The 20230-nt window shown below is 36.7% G+C and overlaps 1 protein-coding gene across 4 annotated transcripts in view; it reads left to right on the forward strand.

The window, feature by feature from the left end:
- Positions 1-20230, forward strand: part of PPHLN1 (periphilin 1) — a 69748-nt gene that overhangs the window by 8203 nt on the left and 41315 nt on the right. The window contains exons 4-6 of one of the 4 annotated variants that reach the window (XM_080345647.1): positions 1795-1974; positions 2823-2884; positions 19848-20104. In XM_080345647.1, coding sequence (XP_080201773.1) covers positions 1795-1974; positions 2823-2884; positions 19848-20104 — 499 coding nt within the window. The remainder of the gene's footprint in view (positions 1-1794; positions 1975-2822; positions 2885-19847; positions 20105-20230) is intronic. The other 3 variants (XM_080345649.1, XM_080345648.1, XM_080345650.1) reach the window with 3 other exon arrangements.

A 20230-nucleotide genomic window follows, 5' to 3' on the forward strand; every position in this document is an offset into this window, starting at 1 on the left:
GATGACAGGCAGTTTCTGCCCTTGTAAGCCTGTGTCATTATGTCTGTCCACGTATAGAGGTCTGACTTAATTTTGACTAGTCACATAAAATTGAATTCATTTATTCATTCTGTGAATGTGCTGAGCATCAGCTGATACATTGGAACTGAGACATGACAGTGATGCAGAATGAAGTATCTCTTGTTTGAAAGAGCAAGAGACTCGTCCTAATCTAAACTCGATGCTAATTATATCTCAAGTATAGGTTGTAGTAGAAATGCATGCTTTCAGATCTTGGTAAACAACATGAAGTTGCAAGCACTTGGCACAATTGACTGTAAGTGGATACACCTTGAGCTTTCATGTAAATGTCCTTCTGAATGTCAATTTAGTTATGTGATGGGGACTTCTGGGTCAGCTTAAAGCACAGAGCAGTTTTATTTTGGCTTCAGAGCACATCTTCTTTGTAAGACACTGAACTAAAAAAGAAACAAACAAGAAACAACAAAACCCACAAAAAACCCCAGACCAAAACAAATACCAAAAAACAAACCAAAACAACCCCCCAAAATCCCAAACTAAAACAACAACAAAAAACCCTAAAGAACAAACAAACAAACCCAAACCCAACAAAACCCCAAAACAAAAACCAAAAAAACATGGAAGATGTTCAATGAGATAAGAGTGGATCAAGCATTGTGGCTGTGTGTGGATGTGTTTGTAGTTTGGCTTTGCATTGCCCTCTAGTGAATTTGTTGGGTGGCCTCTGAAATCAGAGCTGACTTTTTTTTGTGTAATAATTTTTAGCAGTTTGCGAATTTAATGGATTTTTCTACAAAAAAACATTGGTGCTTTGGACTGTAACTTGTGCTACTATTAAAAAATCTAGTCTGAGTATCTCCCCCCTGCCAGGTGCATATGCTAACTCAAGTCTCTCCATTTCTAGCTTGTGTTTTTGAGGCCCATAGAAAAAAAAATCTTGCTAAAGGAAGAAGGCTTAATATACAAGGTCTTGCATTCATGTTTTTGTTTGCTTTTTATTTGCAGTTGGCTTATATAATACTTAGTTCTAGAAAACTGAATTTGTATGTTTTGCAACTGTGCGATTTACACTTAGTAGACACAGGATTTCTTTAATTGGTAAATGGTATGTGACATTTCATTTGAAGGAAATACAGTAAATTAATTTTGCATTCTGGCAGAAAGCTATCTGAAACTTGCATTAAAAGAAAAACCAAGAGTGTTAAAACTCTGTCACTTGAATCCTCAGATCACTTACTGCATTGTGTTGAGAAGGCCCTCATCTATTCAGATTATGAAGCAAGGACTGTCTTTGCTACAATCTCCATAGTGTGGAGGATATAACTGACATTAAGAAAATTGATAGTATTTTCAAATGGGCTCTCGGTTTTACAGACCTCACAGGTGTAACTTCCTTTATTGCATTCCTAAGTTAATGTAAAAGTCTCAGAAATATATGTGTCTAATGCTTAAAAAAAGAAAGCTAATGCTTAGAACGTAGGTAATGCTACTGCTTTAAACTTTCGAAAGAAACTTAAACCATGTTGAAAATTTTCCTTCTGTAACTTAATTTGTAATGCCTAAGAATAACATCTGAATAGCGTCCAACTAGATTGAATAGGTTGTTCCACCATCAGACTTGCATAGTTTTTAATGTTTGTTATTGTCTTGTGCTTTTTCAGCTTTAAGATTGTTATAGACCCATATTTAGAAATAACTTGGTTTTACTTTTGTGTATTCACTACAGATTTCCAGCTGTTAAAACCAATATGATTTGTTTGTTTTGTGGTTTAGGATGATTACCATAGAGTAGTAAACGTTGCACCCAAGAAACCACCACTGCTGGAAAGACCTGGGGACGGGAATTACAGTCGATATGATGATTACGGTCACGCCGACTACAGAGGCTATGAAGAGGGTCGCAGTTTTGCCCATGACCGAAGAAGTGGCCCTCAACACCGAGGTGTACGTAAGGTGATTCTTTTCACATGTTTGTGATGTTTATCTTCTTATTTAAGCTTGAATAGCGAACGATTAAAATATTATTTCAGACAGAGCATTGTTGTTAGTGAAGTTCTCATAAAATGAAACAGAATTAATAGAAAAACCATCTAGGTTTTGATCCTTAGTACTTTTTTTTGAAGTTACTGTGCTTCTAAGACTTTTGTGATTATATGGTAATACCTGTTTGCTGCTTCTTATGGTTCCTACCTGCTCTGTTGACTTAAGAAATAGCCCTTGTCCAGCCCTCTGGAAAACTTGAGAGTCTGAACTGGGGAAACAAAAGTAGCCAGAAGTCCTCGTTGTAATGCAGTGTAAAGTTATCTGGATGAATAGAAGAATGACTACAAAATCTTTCTATTTAGCAAATCCTTGCACACACAACTTGTTGAATGTTGTCTACCTATCCTTTTAATTTGCACAGTTATTCACTTATTTAAGATTCTGTCATGATGTTGAATGCAGTTTTTTCACAGTAACTGCGCATAAGTAAAAAATCTGTGGTCCCTTTGAAAGGTCATTACTGCTTCCTCCTCCACCCCAGCTGTTTGAAATTCTGTAATTTCAAGCTAGTGATGATAATTTGCATTTTGATCAGTCAAGGTCCGTATATATAGTTTGGAAATTTTTGTAGTTTTTGTGTGTTATACAGCATTTCAAAGTTGCTGTCTTGAGCATTGCGGTAAATGATTAATACTTTATTTTAGCTCATTAAATGCTTTGGTTTTGCAGTAAATAAGTACCATTTGGCAACTAAATGTACCTCATATCCGATGTTGAGATACATGTCACGCAGTTATTTTGCATATATATTTTTGCAGGATGAATCAGGATACAGATGGCCAAGGGATGATCATCCTGGAAGCCGGCATCCAGAATACAGGTATTTTATAAGACTTTACAGTAGTGCCATGCATGGGCTGGGGCCGTTTGGGGCATCTTTATTTTTTGTTCTCAAAATGGTTTGTAGAGCAGAGGAATAAAGTGACAATGAAATGGGAAATGGCATCCGTTACAGACAATAGTGGAAAAGTGGCTTCTAGTTGTATTGTTTGAAATACAAACTAAATAAATGGTGTGATATGAAAGTCTCTATTTTAGTATTTGGTTATAAAGGATAAGAGGCCTTACAATAGCATCTTTAGGATGTTAGCCTGGGACTGTAAATAGTTCAGCGCAGCTCCCTAATCAGTCACACTTTTTACACGACTTCAGAGAATTCTTTGGTCTAATATTTGCTGCTGTGACTGTAGCACCTTGCGGCTACAATACAGCGGAAAGATACCTGCAGCATTTTAAAGGTTGCTGGGGTGAATAATGAGATTATGAAGTTCACCACAGCCTAGTTCTGACCTCCTTGTTTTCTCAGGTGGACTGATAAGGAGGTATTTCCATCATGCATCATAAATTTCTGTGAGCATTTCTCAATCTGTACCTCAGGTTTCTATCTATGAAATGTAAGCAATAGTGTTAAACAATAGGACTATAATATACATATGCCTGCAATGATGTTTGATATGGGATTATTTGATAGGACAAATAAAATGCATAGGATAGCATTATATGCAAAAATTTATAAACAAGAATGAAACTCACCTTAAATATTCAGACAAGAATGAATTATTAGTGCAACTGAAATATTAACAGTCTAATCTAAGAATCACTTTTAGTTCACGAACTGAAGTATTAGCTGTCTAAGAAATCACTCCTCGTTCAAATTTAATTCTTATGGAAAGGTTATGTCTACACAGAAAAAATTTCAATGATAACAATTTTACCTGAGTTGTTGTTGTACACACACTTCTTATATTCTAAATGTCTTTCTTTACCTGCTCTTCTGGGTCTTAAGGTCAGCAGTGGTCAAACAGTGAGTTGCCAGCATCTTCACTCTTGCTGGGTGGAATTTGATGTTTGTGTTGATGGCTGCTTCTTCCTCACCATAAGATGCACCTGGGGTCATTTTTAGGTTTGTTAACATTCTTTCACATCTTTTTTTCTTTCTTCATTGGTCTACAGCTCCTTGTTACAGCCAGTTTTACCATATGTGGTGCCTTTTGGATATGTTAGATACTATTTTCCTTGTTCTTTTTGTTATCTCTAGAACCAGTTTTGTCCATCTGACCACTGGTGAATCATTCATAGCCCAGAAGTTTCCAGTGCCAGGGTCGTGCCCCTGTCTGTTGTCATCCCGTACCTGTACTTTTATATGCCGCATCCTGTGTTTCCACTTCTCAAGGGGTCTGCTATTAAAACAGGCCTGTATTTCTATGTAATACATCATGTTGTTAGCCTTACATATCTGATTCTGCATAGAATAACTCCTTGTCTTTATCAGATGATGGTTGTACCATAAAAAGATCAATAAAAGTAAAACAAGTTAGCTACAGACACCTGGTCAGCTAGAAAAATAGCTGTTAAAGCTGTACCAAGTTGAAAAAAAGACTTCAGGCAGTTCAAGAAAAGCTCAGACAGCAAGCCTGACAAGCTTGCTCAAAACCTCAGTCTTGAGGCCTCGCAGACTCAATAGGAAGCTGTTACTGGCAATGGCATTACAGTGCTATGGGGTGACACAGTTGCAGCAGATATCTGTTCCTCTGAATGTGATGATTTAAGTGTAGCATAACTAGATTATTATATAACTTCACTGTAAAAAATCCAAACAAACCCTTCATATACCTGTAAGAGTAAGTGTGCACTAGACTTCTTTCAAAATTGCATTCTTGGGGCTGGAAGCAAGTTCTGAAAAGTAGTCAGAAACGTGTGGAGAAGTTTTTGCAAATTTTCTTCCTACATTACAAGAATCAGAATTATTTGAAGCTGGGGGGCGAAAAAAGGCTGAGAAGACTTAGTGCGAGGCAGTATATTTTACACAGAACAAGAGTGGCACCCAGTGGTCAAAAAGATTGTCTTAAATGCATCCTGATTTCTTCCTCTTAAAATGTGAGAATAAAATGTCAGCTCCTGTTGCTGATGTCTTTAAAAATGTGTTGCGTGGTAGGTGATGGTCCCATCTGAGTCATTATTATATATTTCAGAATAGGTAACTGTTATGCAACTGCAATAGCACTATGAAAGAACTTCATAAGAGATACTTGGTTCAGTTGAGGGTATGGGAATCTATTGGCGATTGAAGGAAGCTCTGCTGATATATAAATATGTGTTAGCATGGCAGAAGTCTGATTGTACAGAAGAGCATAGGAATAGTAAATGACCTTGAATGTCAAATCCTGTGATCAGACTGCTGAACACTTGTATTGTTATGTGCTGGATAATAAACTTAATAGGATTTTTTTTTTTCTCTCAGTATTGAGCTATGTAGTGGATCTCAACAGAGCAAATCAAAGTACAGTACTTGGTATATGTTGTCTCCTGTGGTGAAAATGCTAATTACTTTTCATTTCAAAAAAATTTGCACTATAATACATGAGATTAAAAAATGATTTTATGAGAAGATGCTTTCGCTTTGGATATGAGAAAAGTTATTCTGCATAAGTTCTTCTGGAGTACATAAAAATATTATTTTTTTTCCTTTGAGGTAATAGAGGAGATAGAAGATTACTTTAACCAGAGGTACTTTTTAAGAAATTGCATTGAACATGGCTAAAACATAGTGTGAAGTTAGATTTGTGAAGCTAAAGACACTCAGGAGACTTGTAAAATTAATGGGTTTTCATAGTCAGTAGAGTGACTGTAAGTTCTAAAAAGAATAGCTCTTTATTGACATAAATAATCAGTTTTCTCAAGTATTTTTAAAAATTCATTCAGCAGCTAAAAATGTGCTATAAGAAGTTGTTGTCAATATTATGTTTAGCATTTCTTCTTAAGCGTTAATTATTCACATTCTCCTGCTTTGATTTTTGGCAACTTAACTGTCAAAAAGTAATTTCTGATCTCTTACTTTTTCCATGTTTGTTTCCCTTATCTTTGGAGTGCTGAAAAATATTACTAGAGATTCTCCCAAAGTAAAAGAAGCTGCTTAGCTGGAATATCAAAATTCCTTAAATGATGCAGAATTTCAGGGGGAGAAAATTTCCTATGTGGAAGAAACCAGAAACCGTATGTTAGGTTTTTTGGGGGTGGGTCATTTTTGTTACTGTAGTTGTTTCTTCTGTGTGTTTTTGATTTTTTTTAAGCTTCTTTCCTTGTATTTAAAAATTAGAAGTGTGTGTTTACTTAGCAGTTGCGTAGCTGTGGCTTGAGCTGTGATGTGTCCACTGACCAGCAGCAATTCTCCATGAGGGACAGGATTGTTGAGGTTCTACCGCTTGGCCTTAGCTGTGTTTTATTTCTTGCCTTCTTACGGAGTTATGCTTCAGTTTCTAAGCAGCTGCTGTTTGCTGGTAGTCTGCCATTGAGCAGAGCATTGCTGATCCTTCTGCTCTTTCCTGGGCTACTCATTCTTGAGAATTGTTAGCCTTGTTTTATACTGTGCTCAGCAACCAGCTCTCATCCTGACCATGACTTCTTTATGGTAATATAATTTTTAATATGTAAAAAATAAAATAATTCGGAGAATGTGCTGGGCATGGATATCAAAATGAGTTCCCAGCCCTTTTTCTCTTGTTCTGACCTAAGGGATTCTTGATGGATTTCTGAACTCCAGGAACTGATATGAATTGTGTAACCTTGCAGTCATAGTTTGGTTTGAAGTGGCTTTTGGTTCAAGCCTAGCTGGCGTGTATAAAGAATTGTACACCAAAGCAGAATCTCTTAGTTTGGAGACCAGAATCTCTTAGTTTGGAGACCAGAATTTTCTGCACACATGGTGACAGTTTTAATGTCTTGGTTGCTGATGCTATGAAAATTGTGAAACTTGGAAATTATGAGAGGAGATCAAATAACATGACTTATTTATCTTTTACTGATGTTGATCACTTCTGGGGCTGTGTTATTACTTGTCTTTAGTGATATATCAAACTAATATATTCAAAACACTCAAATTATTTTGTGCACGTCAGATTTTTTGAGAAGTTGCAGGGAACAGTGCTGTTAGATATTGAAGAACTCAGATTTTACAGTACTTCTGTATGGGCCTCATAGCAATGGATTTTGGATGCAAGTTCATTTTTATGAAGTCAGATGAGCTTTTCGATGTGAAATGTTTTAGAAGATTGTTAGCTGCTGTTCACTTTAGTCATCCTAAGTTTTAATCCTTTTGAGTGCACAGAGCATTACTTTATTATTTTTTTTCAGCCGAACTGAGTTCATAAGATGTGAAATATGCAAAACTTGGCAACTTAAGATGGGTAAGACTCATCTTCAAAGAGAAATTACAAAATGACGCACTTGTAAATCCCAGCTGTGCATGTATTAAATTTGATCCTTAAAATTATCTGAGGTCCAGATTTTTGTAATATAAGGATTGATGTATTTGTAAACGAAGCACTCTGCATCGGTAGTAAAGTTGGTTCCCAGGATACAAACTCCTGAGAACTGGCTCACGTAGGACACAATCGTAGAATACCAGGTTGGAAGGAATCTCAAGGATCAGCTGGTCCAACCTTTCCTGCAAAAAGCACAGTCTAGACAAGGTGGCCCAGCACCCTGTCCAGATGAATCTTAAAAGTGTCCAATGTTGGCAAATCCACCACTTCCTTGGGGAGATTATTGACTAATCCACTGGTTGATTGTTCTCGTTGTGAAAAATTTCCCTCTTGTGTCCCATCAGAATCTCCCCAGGAGTAACTTGTAGCCATTACCCCTTGTCTTTTCCATGTGACTCCTTGTAAAAAGGGAGTCTCCATCTTCTTTGTAGCCACCCTTTAGCTACTGGAACACAGTGATAAGGTCTCTCCTAAGCCTTATTTTCTCAAGGCTGAACAAGCACAGTTCTCTCAGCCTTTCCTCATACGATGGCTTCCCAGCCTGTTGATCATTTTTGTGGCCCCTCTTCTGCCTGTCCACATCTTTTCTTATATAGTGGGGACCAAAACTTGCTGCTACTACATGTCTTCTTCCCCCCACCGTGTCCTGTGTGAAATAAGGAAGTAGTCTTAGTTCAGTCTTTAATACTAATGCCTTTGTGTAGATAAAACAGATCTGCTTCTCTGTGGAGTGTACAGGAAATATTTTGTAATAAATAGAAATAATAAAAAAATATCTTTGATGATAAAAACAAAAGAAAACCATCTGGCAAAATGTCAAAACTTAATTTTAAACAATTGGTGATCTGTGAACTAAGGTTTGTCTGTTCTATATTGTGTTTTGGAAATATTTGAAATCAATGGCACATTGCCTTTCCTTAGGATGGTAAAGCACAATGTATCCCAATTTTTGTAAATGCATAAACCTCCACACTGAGACTTGCATTTACTGAAGTCCATGAAGAAAATTGGTAGCAAAGTGAGGGACAGAAGCCCAGCAATTGCGGCTTTCTGATCTCTGCTTGCACTACCCGGCAATTTGGTGATTCACCCCTGGCAGGTGCAGTATGTGATGACAGGATGTTCTAGAGCAGGGGTGTCCAACTCATTTTCACCGGGGACCACATCAGCCTCACGGTTGCCTTGGAGTAGCTACATTTAAACAGTCCTAAAATTACATTCAGCCCTTTGAAGGCAACCACGAGGCTGATGTGGCCCCCAGTGAAAATGAGTTGGACACCCCTGCTATAGAGGAGTGGTCTGAAGATTGTACATTAAGAAGAAAATTGTTCTTTGCTGAGAATGGTTACTTTAAACCAAAACTACTGAGGAGAGAGTCTCCAGGGCCACTGACACTTCTCTGAATAGAGCAGGATTTAATATTGAGGGTTCAGATGTGTCACAGGCCAAGGCAGTTATCTTTATCACTGTGCAATCACCTTTGAATTACAGGGGGTAGCTTCTTTCTTACCCCCCTGAAAGTATTCTTTAGTGAATGAAACAGTGAACCTGTTTAAATAGTTTATACTTATTTAAAACAGTGTATTATATTCTGGGAGGTCTTTAGGCTTTGGATTTAAATTTTCTTGTAATGTAAACTGATCTTTGTCTTGCTTATAGAAGAGAAACTTAGCCAAAAGGATTTATGAGATGGTGCTAAAAATGTACATAAGTCTGCTGTTCTGTTGCAATATTTGACAGGTCTTAAGGGACACCATACAAGAACCTCATTCTTTATTAAAAAACATGTGTGGAGGGAAATAAATATGGCAGTCACCCAAAGAAAATGGCCTTGCTTTTGACAGAGATTGATAAGCAGAATTCTAATCATATTCATTAGCACATGCCTTTTTATTTTAATAAATAAATGAATAAAATCTCTGCCAGAACACTGAACCTCTCTGGTATTCACATGAACTACTGGAGTAACTTGTTTATTCATATACAAAATTACGGTTTTCTTATAATAGGTCATTGTGGTAGATTCATTATACCTGTCTGCAACTCCAGGCAAGGGCTTGTCTGGTGAAATCTTTAGTTCAGAAGACCCATTGTATTAGGCTGTTAGCTAAATTAGTTTACCTTGGCTTATGGGATTTTGGGGGGTGTAGAGGGGTGAGTTAGAACTTTTGGAACAAGATAATAGGCAATAGATAACTTAAAAGTAGATTCTGGTTTACACTAAATATTTAATGACTTCATATTACACTTCATGTCTTATGCAGCAGTCTTAGTGATTCAGTAGTTGCTACATTTTCTTTGAGGGCTGTTTTCTGCTCCACCACCTCTTTAGCACTTTTCTGCTTGGGACAACCAATTTGTTTGCAAACTGAGATATGTGTTTCATAATTTGATTTTTTGTTGTTGTTACTTGGCCTAAATTGTTGCATTACTAATGCTTTGGGTTCCTTTGGACTGTGCGTTTTTATTTTGAATGTATTTGAAGAACTTGAATCTTCTCATGCAGATACAAGTGTTTTAAAACTGCCCTGTACTAAAAGCTGCATATAATTAAGAACAGTTCAAGACTGTCCACTACTACAGGTCAATCCAATTGAAAGTAAAAAGTTTCAATTCAGAAAAGTCTGGTTTTGTTGCTATAGTGAATCTCTTTCTCCTATTTAAGGTAGAACCCTGAAATTTAGAAATATATATGTGAACACTGACTGTTTTCTTACTAAGAATATTATGTCATACTAAGTTTCTGCTGTTATTTCTGTTGGTGGGACCTGCTTCATTTATATCTAGAATTATACTAGCAAATTCATTCAAATCAAGACTGCTGTCACTCCATTCTCAAATGTTTGTTGCTTGAGGGAATGAGGAGAAAATGAGAGACTGGTAGACAGGCTTTCAATTGCAGAATTTTTTTGCCTTTGCCCATGCAAAAATATGGGGAGGAGGTAAAAGTTCCTCTTAGTTTCAACTAGACTTCTTTGCATGTTTGAGCTAATTGTGGGGTCATTCTGTAAGGTGAATGTTGCTTTCACTGGAAGTTAGTTGTAGCTGTTGAGTGATTGCTTTTAATTTTTAAATATTTTTATTTGCATAACTTTTGACTGTGATCCTTACTGAAGGTGTTTTTTCTTGTTTTTCTTTGTATTCTCATTCCAATTCTAAAAAATGTGTTTGCTTTCAAAAATTGCTTACTGATAATTTTGTTCCTTTTAGAGGGTCTTACAGAACTCTGGTTTAATTGCTTCTGCAGTTTTCATCTCAGGTTGCGGGGAAGGAGTTTGAATGTTAAAGTCATAATATGTGCTGTATTGATAATTTAATTTAGTTTTCTCTTAATCATTTCTCCTGATGAGCTTCTGAGGTCAGTGCCAGTAAGTGCCAGTATTCTTGCCATTCAACTGGGATCCTGGAACCTCCTGCACGAGTCTGACATCCTAGCTGATAGGAGACTCTTCTGACCGTTGTTGGTTACAGAGGGTTCTGGCTGTTCCATTTCATTTTGGAATGATGTCATAGAAGCTTTGGTTTTCTAATCAAAACTTTTCAGAGTTTCTTATATATGAGAATTGTCAAATTAGCAGAACTTACTACTACCTGATGTTTTATTCCGTGCTTAACCTGTAAATATACAGCCTCATGCAGTAGAGCTTATCCTTTATATGAAATATAGTACAGTTCTAAATCTTGGATTTAACTCCTGCTGAGAGCCATAAGAGAAAACTGAGCAAGCTTGTTTTTGAAAAGCATAATTACAAATTTCAGTCTGATTCTGTGTGTATGATATTTCTTATACTTTGGTCCCTTGAAATGTTTTGGTTACATTTAAATACAGCCTCTATGTTGTGACTCAAAAGGATTGACAAAGTATACTTTGGACTAAAGACAGGTAGTTACAATCTTCTCAAAGAACATTTTGCATTTTGATATTCTTAAATACCTAGCCTGAATTATTGTTGAGTAAGAAACAGCTAGGTAGTAAATTGTCTTGTAGGTATTTATTTGACAACAATTACAGTAAACATGCCAAATTTGGTTGCAAAAAACCTCAAAGGTGTCATCATGACAGTTCTCAACTGCTATAATGTGTTTATTCAACTTACTTTTGATCCAAAGCTATGTTATGCTTTAGGGATCTCTGGCTTTATCTGTGTACAACTGTTGCCTACTGCAGTTTTTGTAAGTTGGTAAATTGTCATATGAAATTGGTGTCATCATTATATTTTTTTAACAGTGGTTATTGGATGAGAACTATTTATTACAGCTACTAGTATGTTATGATATACAGGTAAGGAAAAATTCAGTATTGTGTGCAAACTTGGTTGAATTTTGTAATATCACTGATTTGTATAAAAGTCACATTTTGGGAAAATGATTATTTTCTTTTTATCAGTGATGTTTACATAATGCTAATGAACTGTAAGGAGATCCTCTGTTTACAATGTGTGTAGCTGTGCCTTTCTCAGGGTGGGATGTATTGTCAGAGGACTGGTACATAATTGCCCTCAGGAAGAGAAATTCTTCATCACTTAGATTCCAAAGACTGGTTTGTTATGTTTTGAATATACATTTCAGGGAATTTAATTCCCATTGAGAGAAGATGAGAATACTGGGATGGGCTTTGCTTAGATGTTGTTTATTTATACGAATGCAAGTACCCCCCCCCCTTAACTGATGAAGTGAGATGTGCTGTAAATTTCAGAAGAAGAGAGGGAAAAACTTGGTGTTATTGAGAATATAGGCATCCTTTCGTTAAGCATTTTGATGCAAAGAGAAAATTTTTGCTATCCCATTTCCACCTACTGCTGTGTTTTTGTTATGATCTACATCTGAAGAAAAGTTCATCAATAAAGTGATTCCATGATCTCATGCTGTTGGAATTATTTTTAAAAGGTGATGCTATTTTTGCATCCCAACAAATTATTCTTAATGTTAGTCTTGATATTTATTCATGATGTATTTGCATAACCATGCAAGGTTCTTTCCCTTGTTTACAGAGCTTTGTAGTATCAGTTTGTGAGTTGATAACAAGTGCTTTTGTTTAAGTGTAACTGGATATTGACACCATGACATGCAAGAGTGTTGTGTCAGTCAGCTGTGGGAATGTGTTTCTCTTCTGAAATCTGACTTAACAGTTGCATTGTGTTAAGTGAAGTCTTATCTTCCCTAGTCTACTATGCCTAATTATTTTTGGAAATTGTGTTTGAGAGCATGTTTATGCAATTTGGAAGGAGAATGGAAAAGATATTTTAATTTGTTGACTTACAGAATCATAGAATAGTTTGGGTTGGAAGGAACCTTCAAAGGTCATCTAGTCCAACCCCCCTGCAATGAGCAGGGACGTCTGCAACTAGATCAGGTTGCTCAGAGCCCCATCCAGACTGGCCTTGAATATCTCCAGGGATGGGGCATCTACCACCTCTCTGGGCAACCTGTGCCAGTGCCTCACCACCCTCATTGTATAAAAAATAATAATAAAAAAAAAACAACAAAAGAAGTTGTTGTTGTATCTACTCTGACTCTCCCCTCTTTCAGTTTGAAACCATTACCCCTTGTCCTGTTGCTGCAGGCTCTACTAGAAAGTCTGTCCAACTTCTTTTAAACCCCCTTCAAGTACTGAAAGGCTGCAATAAGGTCTCCCTGGAGCCTTCTCTTCTCCAGGCTGAGCGACCCCAGCTCTCTCAGTCTGTCCTCACAGCAGAGCTGTTCCAGCCCTCTGATCATTTTTGTGGCCTCCTCTGGACGCTCTCCAACAGGTCTGTGTTTCTCCTGTACCGAGGGCTCCAGAGCTGGACACAGGACTCCAGGTGGGGTCTCACCAGAGTGGAGTAGAGGGGAAACCATTTCAGGTTTGATGAGGTAGTGAACTCAGCATGTATTCTACAATTTTTATCTTCCTAGATGCATCTTTTGGAATAATTTTGTACAAGGATTGTCTAACTATGGCAAAGGATTATGTTAACAGAGGAGATTGAAGTGACAAGAAATTAATTACCTTCTTCAAAAACTCTATTCAGCTATTGTGAATTTTATCCCTTACTAAAACTTGTCTCTGCTAAACAATACTCTCTTTAAAAAAATAACTTTGAATCTACATTTATTACTCATAGCTAGAATATTGTGGTTTCAGTGTTGCTTAGATATGTATGTCTACTATGTTTAGAAAAAAAAAGTGTTACTTCTTTGAGTGTTACTAACCACTCCAAAATTCTGCCAAGGGACCTATTTTATTTGTCATAAGTAAATAAAAGTCATGAATGCAGTAAGGAGACTGATCTTTCTGGAGTAAAAATGTATTTCCACAGCAGCTTAAACCTGTTAAAGCTGGTGCCATTCCAGTCCTTCCCTTCCCCTGGTCCTGTTTCAGGTGTTTGTGCTCTTCAATGAGCTTGTGCTGCATGCTAACCCACCACTATCAATTTAATAATTATCTACCAGTTTGATTGCCTGAGAGAACATATCAGTGCCAGGTTAGGCATGGAGTGGGAATATGGGTTCAAGGAAGGTTGAGAAGATTACAATTGTAGGAGCACCAATTTGAATCAGCATGATTTGTCATGGAGCTATGCTCTGAAGTTAACTGTTATTAAATCACTGAAATAACTGAAGGCATATAGTAGTTGCAAAAGAATTTTTAATTAGGAAGCATGGCTTGTCTCTGTGTTAAATATGTTCAAGTAAGTGATATTTGTAATATATAGCAAATGGGCAAAAAAAAAAGGCAAGAGATGTTAATGTCTATTGTAGTGATTACAAACTGTAATCAAAGTGAAAGGAAAAGGCAAACTGGAAAAGATAAAGCTATGTGGCTGAATAATTTATAAGAGGAAATGTGTGTCTTAACTTGGGGCTTACTGATTTTGAACAGACTACATACATACTTGACAGGAACAAATGAGATCAAATGAAGAAAGAACCCATCATGTACAATTTTTTTCTTCACATACATATAATGTCTTTTATCTTGAGAAATCCCAAAGAAGAGGTAGTTTGCTAACTTGTATTTAAATTTTCTCTGCAAAAGGCTGTACCACTATTCTAAAAATTTGGGACATAAGCAAATGAAAACTGTTTGGCCTAATTGATTCCAATTTCACTTTAAGAACAAGAACATAGTGATTTGTGGAACACTTTTCTGATACAGAGAAAAATGAAGTGTTTTTCTGATTTCTCATTAAGGGATTTGCAAAGAGACGAAAACTAAATATAATAAGAGTATTGTGTGTCAGTATTACTGACATAACGTATTAGTGCTTACAAACCTGTTCCACAACTTACTCTTTCCTTTTGCAGCTTTTTATTGATAGTATTAGAAAGTCAACCACAAGGGTTGATCAGATCAGTATATACTACTACAGTACACTACTTGTTGCTTTAAGTGTCAGTGAACTAACAACATTCTGTGGCAGACCAAGGAAAGGCCTTAAATCCTCCTTTAGCAGATATTTAGTGATTTCTGCCTTCTTCTATTTAAGAATTTTAAGGATAGCCTTTGGGAAAAAGAGTAATAGCTTGCTGAACATAAAATTCACTTATGCACCTAAAAAATAGTGCAAAAATATTTTCTTCTTTCAGGTTCTTAGTGGTATATTAGGTAAATACTTACCTACATTGGATTGCTTGGCAAGTACTGACTCTAAAGTAAAAAACAAACAAACAAAAAAACCCCGACACTCCCCCCCCAACACCCTCTCCCACAAAAAAAACAAACCAACACCCCCAAAAACTAACAAAACACAGAACTCTGCCCCCCCAAAAAAATTCCAACCCCCTCCCCAAAAAACCTCTGCTTTCGGGTGATATAGAGTTGCGTGAGTCTAAACAGTGTGCATTTTTTTCCTGCACTCATTTCATTTCCCACACTGATTTTAGAAGAGCTTTAAATGAGTTCTGAAAGAGAGGATGGTGCCTGGAATCTTCCACCACCTACATTTACTTTGAAGGTGTTAAAAGTAGAGGTGTTCTTGACTCTGTGTTTGCTTTTTGGATGTTTAACATGTTGAGAAACTTAGAGGTCAGGGGTGTAGCGTATTTTAATAAATGTTTTCCACGTCATCTGTATCACATTGATACTTCTATTAACATCTGGAGTGTCCTGACAAGGAAGGCAAGAGGATTTTTTTATTTTTGTTTCACTCTTCCTTCTCCTTGCCTATTTATTATGAGACAAGGGATAGTTTATTGTATTAAGAAGCATGGTTCAAATCTTGTCTATTTAATCTTCCTACACTGCAGTCTGGTGTCCTAGGAGATGTGCCTAATTTCCTCAATTTATTTATAAGATTGTATGAGTTATGTTTAGTTGAGGTTAGTAATCAAGCCCATAACTGTAATGTGTAACCCCTTTGACAACAGCAATAATCTTTCTCAGATGGAAGGGGGTCACATAAACTTCTCTGACTTTTTATCCAGGTGATAGGCTGCACTCACCTGTGAGTTACTGAAAGGACCTACAGTTTCTGCCCCCCAGTGATGTGCTGTTGAGCTGCCAGTCTGTTCAGTGCAGTGTCGAAAGTGTGAGTTATATTTTCTATGGCTGGACCGCATTGTAGATTAATGTTGTAGTAGCAAAGTTGGATGTCTGTATTGGGATGCAGAAGTCCAAGAGAATAGTAAGCATAAGTATTGTATGTGGTTGCACGGTAGCATGAATTCATTGAGAGTGAACCAGGCTTGCTTTTACAAACAAAAAGTTTTCCCATATTGCATGTGATGTGCTTTTGTGTACTCGAGTACACCTCCATTCCAGGCATTTCACATCTAGCAAGTGATTGAATTTTGCCTTTACAAACTCTTAAATTAGAAAACTGACGCACTAGTTCGTGTTGATCTTTGTTTCACATAACTTAAGCTGTACCACTCCCTGTTGTAAACTAGAATGCATCCTGCAGCCCTGAGCTTCCCACAGTGGTGCTGCTGAATTGTTTGCTGGGCTTAAAATGGCAGAGAGGGATGAGACCAGAAGGACTCAGTGTGGTGGTGATAGTTTAGGAAAGATGGTGTCTCTAGTCATTTGGCAACAGAAGAGTTCCCCTCTGTTGTGTTCTCTTGGTCTCCTGCTGTGTAGAAAGCCATACCTTTGCCTATTCTGCATTTGTGGTTTTTTTCTTCCAAGAAACTAGAACCAGTGCTTAACTGAAATAACTCTCAGACTTGTGCTCTTCCCTCAGCTATCCTTGGTGAATGGTATGTCAGGGTATAGCTGTTTACTTACAAAATCTCAGGAGTTTATCCAAGATTATCAGCTTTAGTGAGAATTTAATGGTTAGGTTTCATGGAGGTTAAAAATGCAAATACTTCCTATTGCAGTCCTGCTGAGAGAACTAACTTGTGCTTCAGGACTAAGTGTGAGATGTGAATACAAGGTATAAAGATAAGAGGGATTCAAATAAAAGCGATTGATCCTGTATTTGTTGTTAAGGGCAGTAGTTCTATTTTAAAGTTACAGCCGAGCACAAAATTTTGCATCTCTATTACATATTGTCCCTGCTCAATAAACCTTTTGAGTATGTGTTGGAATCTGAAGCATGTGCTTAACTGCTTTGCTGAATTGGGGCCTTCATTACCAAATTGCAGGTGTATGTTAGCGTAAATATTTAAGGAAAAAAAAATAAAACAGTGCTTATTTTGTTCTGTTCAATGTGGTTTGTTACATTAATGGAAAACATCAGAAATGTTGTGCTGTTGCTATGCTGTCCAAATCAGATTCAATACAGTTAATGGCTTGAGTGTTCAATATGAGAAAGGGTCCAGTTAAGAATTAACGTGGAATGATGAAATGAAAATTTAAAAAATGGAAGTGAGATTCTCCTTTTTTTTGGTGTATAATATCATTGTAGAATTAGACTTTTAAATATTTTCCTGTTTAAAAGTGTGTTTCCATTATATTTTGTAGATTCTTATGTGGATATTAGAGCATTTATTATATGTGTGCAATAGCTGGAGCTCCGTAAATGTTTCCATAATAAAGTTCTCTTTATACTAGAGCTTAATAACTTGCTCATAAAAATGTGCTTTGGGCATAAAAGCAGTGTACTGGTCTACCAGAAAGCTTGTGCTTTAAAAATAAATCAGGTTATTTAGAAAGAGAGAGATTAAGAAGGAAACTGAAGAAAAAGTGTGCTGTACCTAACTCATTCCTGATAAGTATTTGACCAATGTGTTCTTTAATAAAAAAAAAGCCCACTTAACTAGACAAACTTGTTTGATGCTGAGCTAATCTTTCTAATATTCTTAATCTGAACTAAATCTTCCTCCCCTAGTCTAGGTCTATTGCTACATGAAATGTTCATACATGTTATGCAGATTAGTTTCCTATTTTCAGCTACATCTCATAGATTTGAGAACTCACCTGACTTCTTTAGATTTTTTTTTTTCCCTACATTTAAGTGGACAAATGGTTGAGTGTTTCTTCATTAAAAGTGTTTTATCAGTCTCTGATCTCTTTGGTTGTTTTCTTCTGGAAAGTCTGTTAATCCACACACTTCCTCAAGAGTAGTCTCCAAAGGTGAGCACGTTGCTTTTAGGCCTTTGAAGAAAGCAGGGGGATTATCCTGTGTATGCCTGGCTGATTCATTCTTTGATGTAAACATCTGTACAATGGCTACTGTGTAGAGGCTCTTAAATAGAGTACTATTTAACGGTTCATTTTTTTTTCCCTGTCTCACTTGAGGAGAAGAAAGTGTCCCAGTAAACAGCAGAAAAGATGTTTAGAAAGGAAATGAATATTGATTTTTAGCACACCTGTTAGATGCCAATCCATGTAACATTGTCTTGTATCAGTTTTGGTATGCAGACCTGTAAAATACACTTCTCTGTAAGATAAGATACCCATAAAAGGCCTGTGGTCAGTTAACAGTGAAATGATTCTTTAACCGTAAAACCTGGCTTTGCTTCACTGGTGTTGTACTGAAAACTGGGGTGGTTGAGAACTGTTGACTCATACTTTAGATTCAAATGAAAATTTTGAAAATAAAGACTTATTTTAGTTTCCTGATACTTTATTTTATCAGGAATTGGAGAAATAAACTGAAGGAGTCTGTATTTTTACTGGCTATGTCCCCACACTGATGATTTTTCTGTTGCAGAATAGCCTCAATGTTGCTTGTGGAGTGTTTGTGCTCTGAAGCAGAACTGCCCATGCAAATGGTGATTTCCGTGCAAGAAGTAAATCAGCACTGTGTAAAACATATCAGCGTAATACAGTTTGAATGGTTGTGTTGCTGCCTGTGTAGTTTCGATAGTCCAAAACACCTTTGGCACCCTGAATCCTTTGTTACCTGTCACAAATGTGGGCCTGTAATGTGCTGTAGGAGTTGTACACTAGAGGGCTTTTTTCCTTTTCTCCACCAATATAAAATTAGCTATAGCTACATTGTGCTCAATGAGACCACCAGATCATCTTTGTGAGACAGTACCTTATTTAAAATACCAGCCTATGATGAGAAATAGGAGAGAAAAGCAGTGAAATAAGGTACATTTTGGCTTACTATAAATGCTATGAAGTCTTTATTTTTACTTAGCAGTGCTGTGGAGGAGCTGAGAAGTACTTGCTTCTCTTTGCAATGTGTCTTCTCACCAAGGCAGATGTCACAAGTCTAGATTCAATAGGTGTTCGCTTGCATGTTTGTTAGCCTTGAGATTCTTTAGGTAAAGTTCAATTTGATACTGTTTTTTGACCTTGACATATGTATATTAATATAATTTGCAGGTCACCAGGACATTTGTGGTATGGTCTGGAGTAGCACTATCTAAATTTAGTAGAAAGTTTTGATTTTTACTAGGTTATGGTTTTGAATCAGTTTGGTTTCATGTGATACTGACTCTGTCTGTAGCATTTTACAGTAAATTTCAAAATGAATATTGTGAAAGACATAGACTTGTTAGTAGGTATAATCTTCATATTTTCATTCAGCATTTGACCTTGGGTGGATATATAGGCATGAGGATAGATATTCTGGAGTTTTCTTTTTGTCCTTGCTGGATATAAATTCAAATTCCACAGGGATATTTCCCATAGCAATGTGTGTGAAATCAAATGAGGGACATAGTCCCTTGAAAATAAGGGTAAGAGAAAAATAGAGTTGAAAAACCAGCCAAATAGTGTGAGCAATATTTGCATATGCATTTTTAGCTATTGTAAGTTAAGGCTTAATTTCCAGGTGAAGTGGAGTGAATCTGAAGAAGTAAAATGTGAGAGTCTCAATTTCTTGAATGTCTCTTTATCTTATATTTTAGCTGTATTATTGAGAAATATAAAGAAATTAGCTTCTAGCCATGAAGTAGTTGAATTCAAACCAAAATAATTACATACATATACATATTTTTTTTTCCTACTTTCCTACTGTTTTTTCATTCATTGCCTAGTACTCTAACAATGCTGAAGATTTCAGATGTGTTCTGCAGATGACAGCTAAGGTATTTGTAATTTACCAGATGTAAGATGTTGCCATTGTATTATCTAGTGCTGGTCCACAGACATTAGAAGGATAATCAAGAAACTTGTTGTTGTTGTTATTGTCTTCAAAGGGACACCAGAGATGGCTTCAGAAGAAAAAGCTTCTATCCTTCTCATTATATGAGAGAGCGATCCCCTCATAAGAGGGACTCTCCTTTCTTCAGGGAATCGCCGGGGAGCCGAAGGGATTCTCCGCACAGCAGATCTGGCTCCAGTGTCAGCAGCAGGAGCTACTCTCCTGAAAGAAGCAAAGCCTACCCTTTCCACCAGTCCCAGCATAGCAGAAGTATGTCATCTTTACATAAAAGAAATATTTCTTCTCAGCAAGGTAATGCTGGATTAATGATGAGAACTGGTTAGTGAGGTGAAACTGGAACTCGCTGTATAAGCCCTTTTTCTTTACATGCTGTCTTTCACAATGGGAAAACTAGACATTTTGTACCGATTAAGTGTT

This window comes from Nesoenas mayeri (assembly GCF_963082525.1).
Source record: "Nesoenas mayeri genome assembly, chromosome: 1".
NCBI classification, from domain to species: domain Eukaryota; kingdom Metazoa; phylum Chordata; class Aves; order Columbiformes; family Columbidae; genus Nesoenas; species Nesoenas mayeri.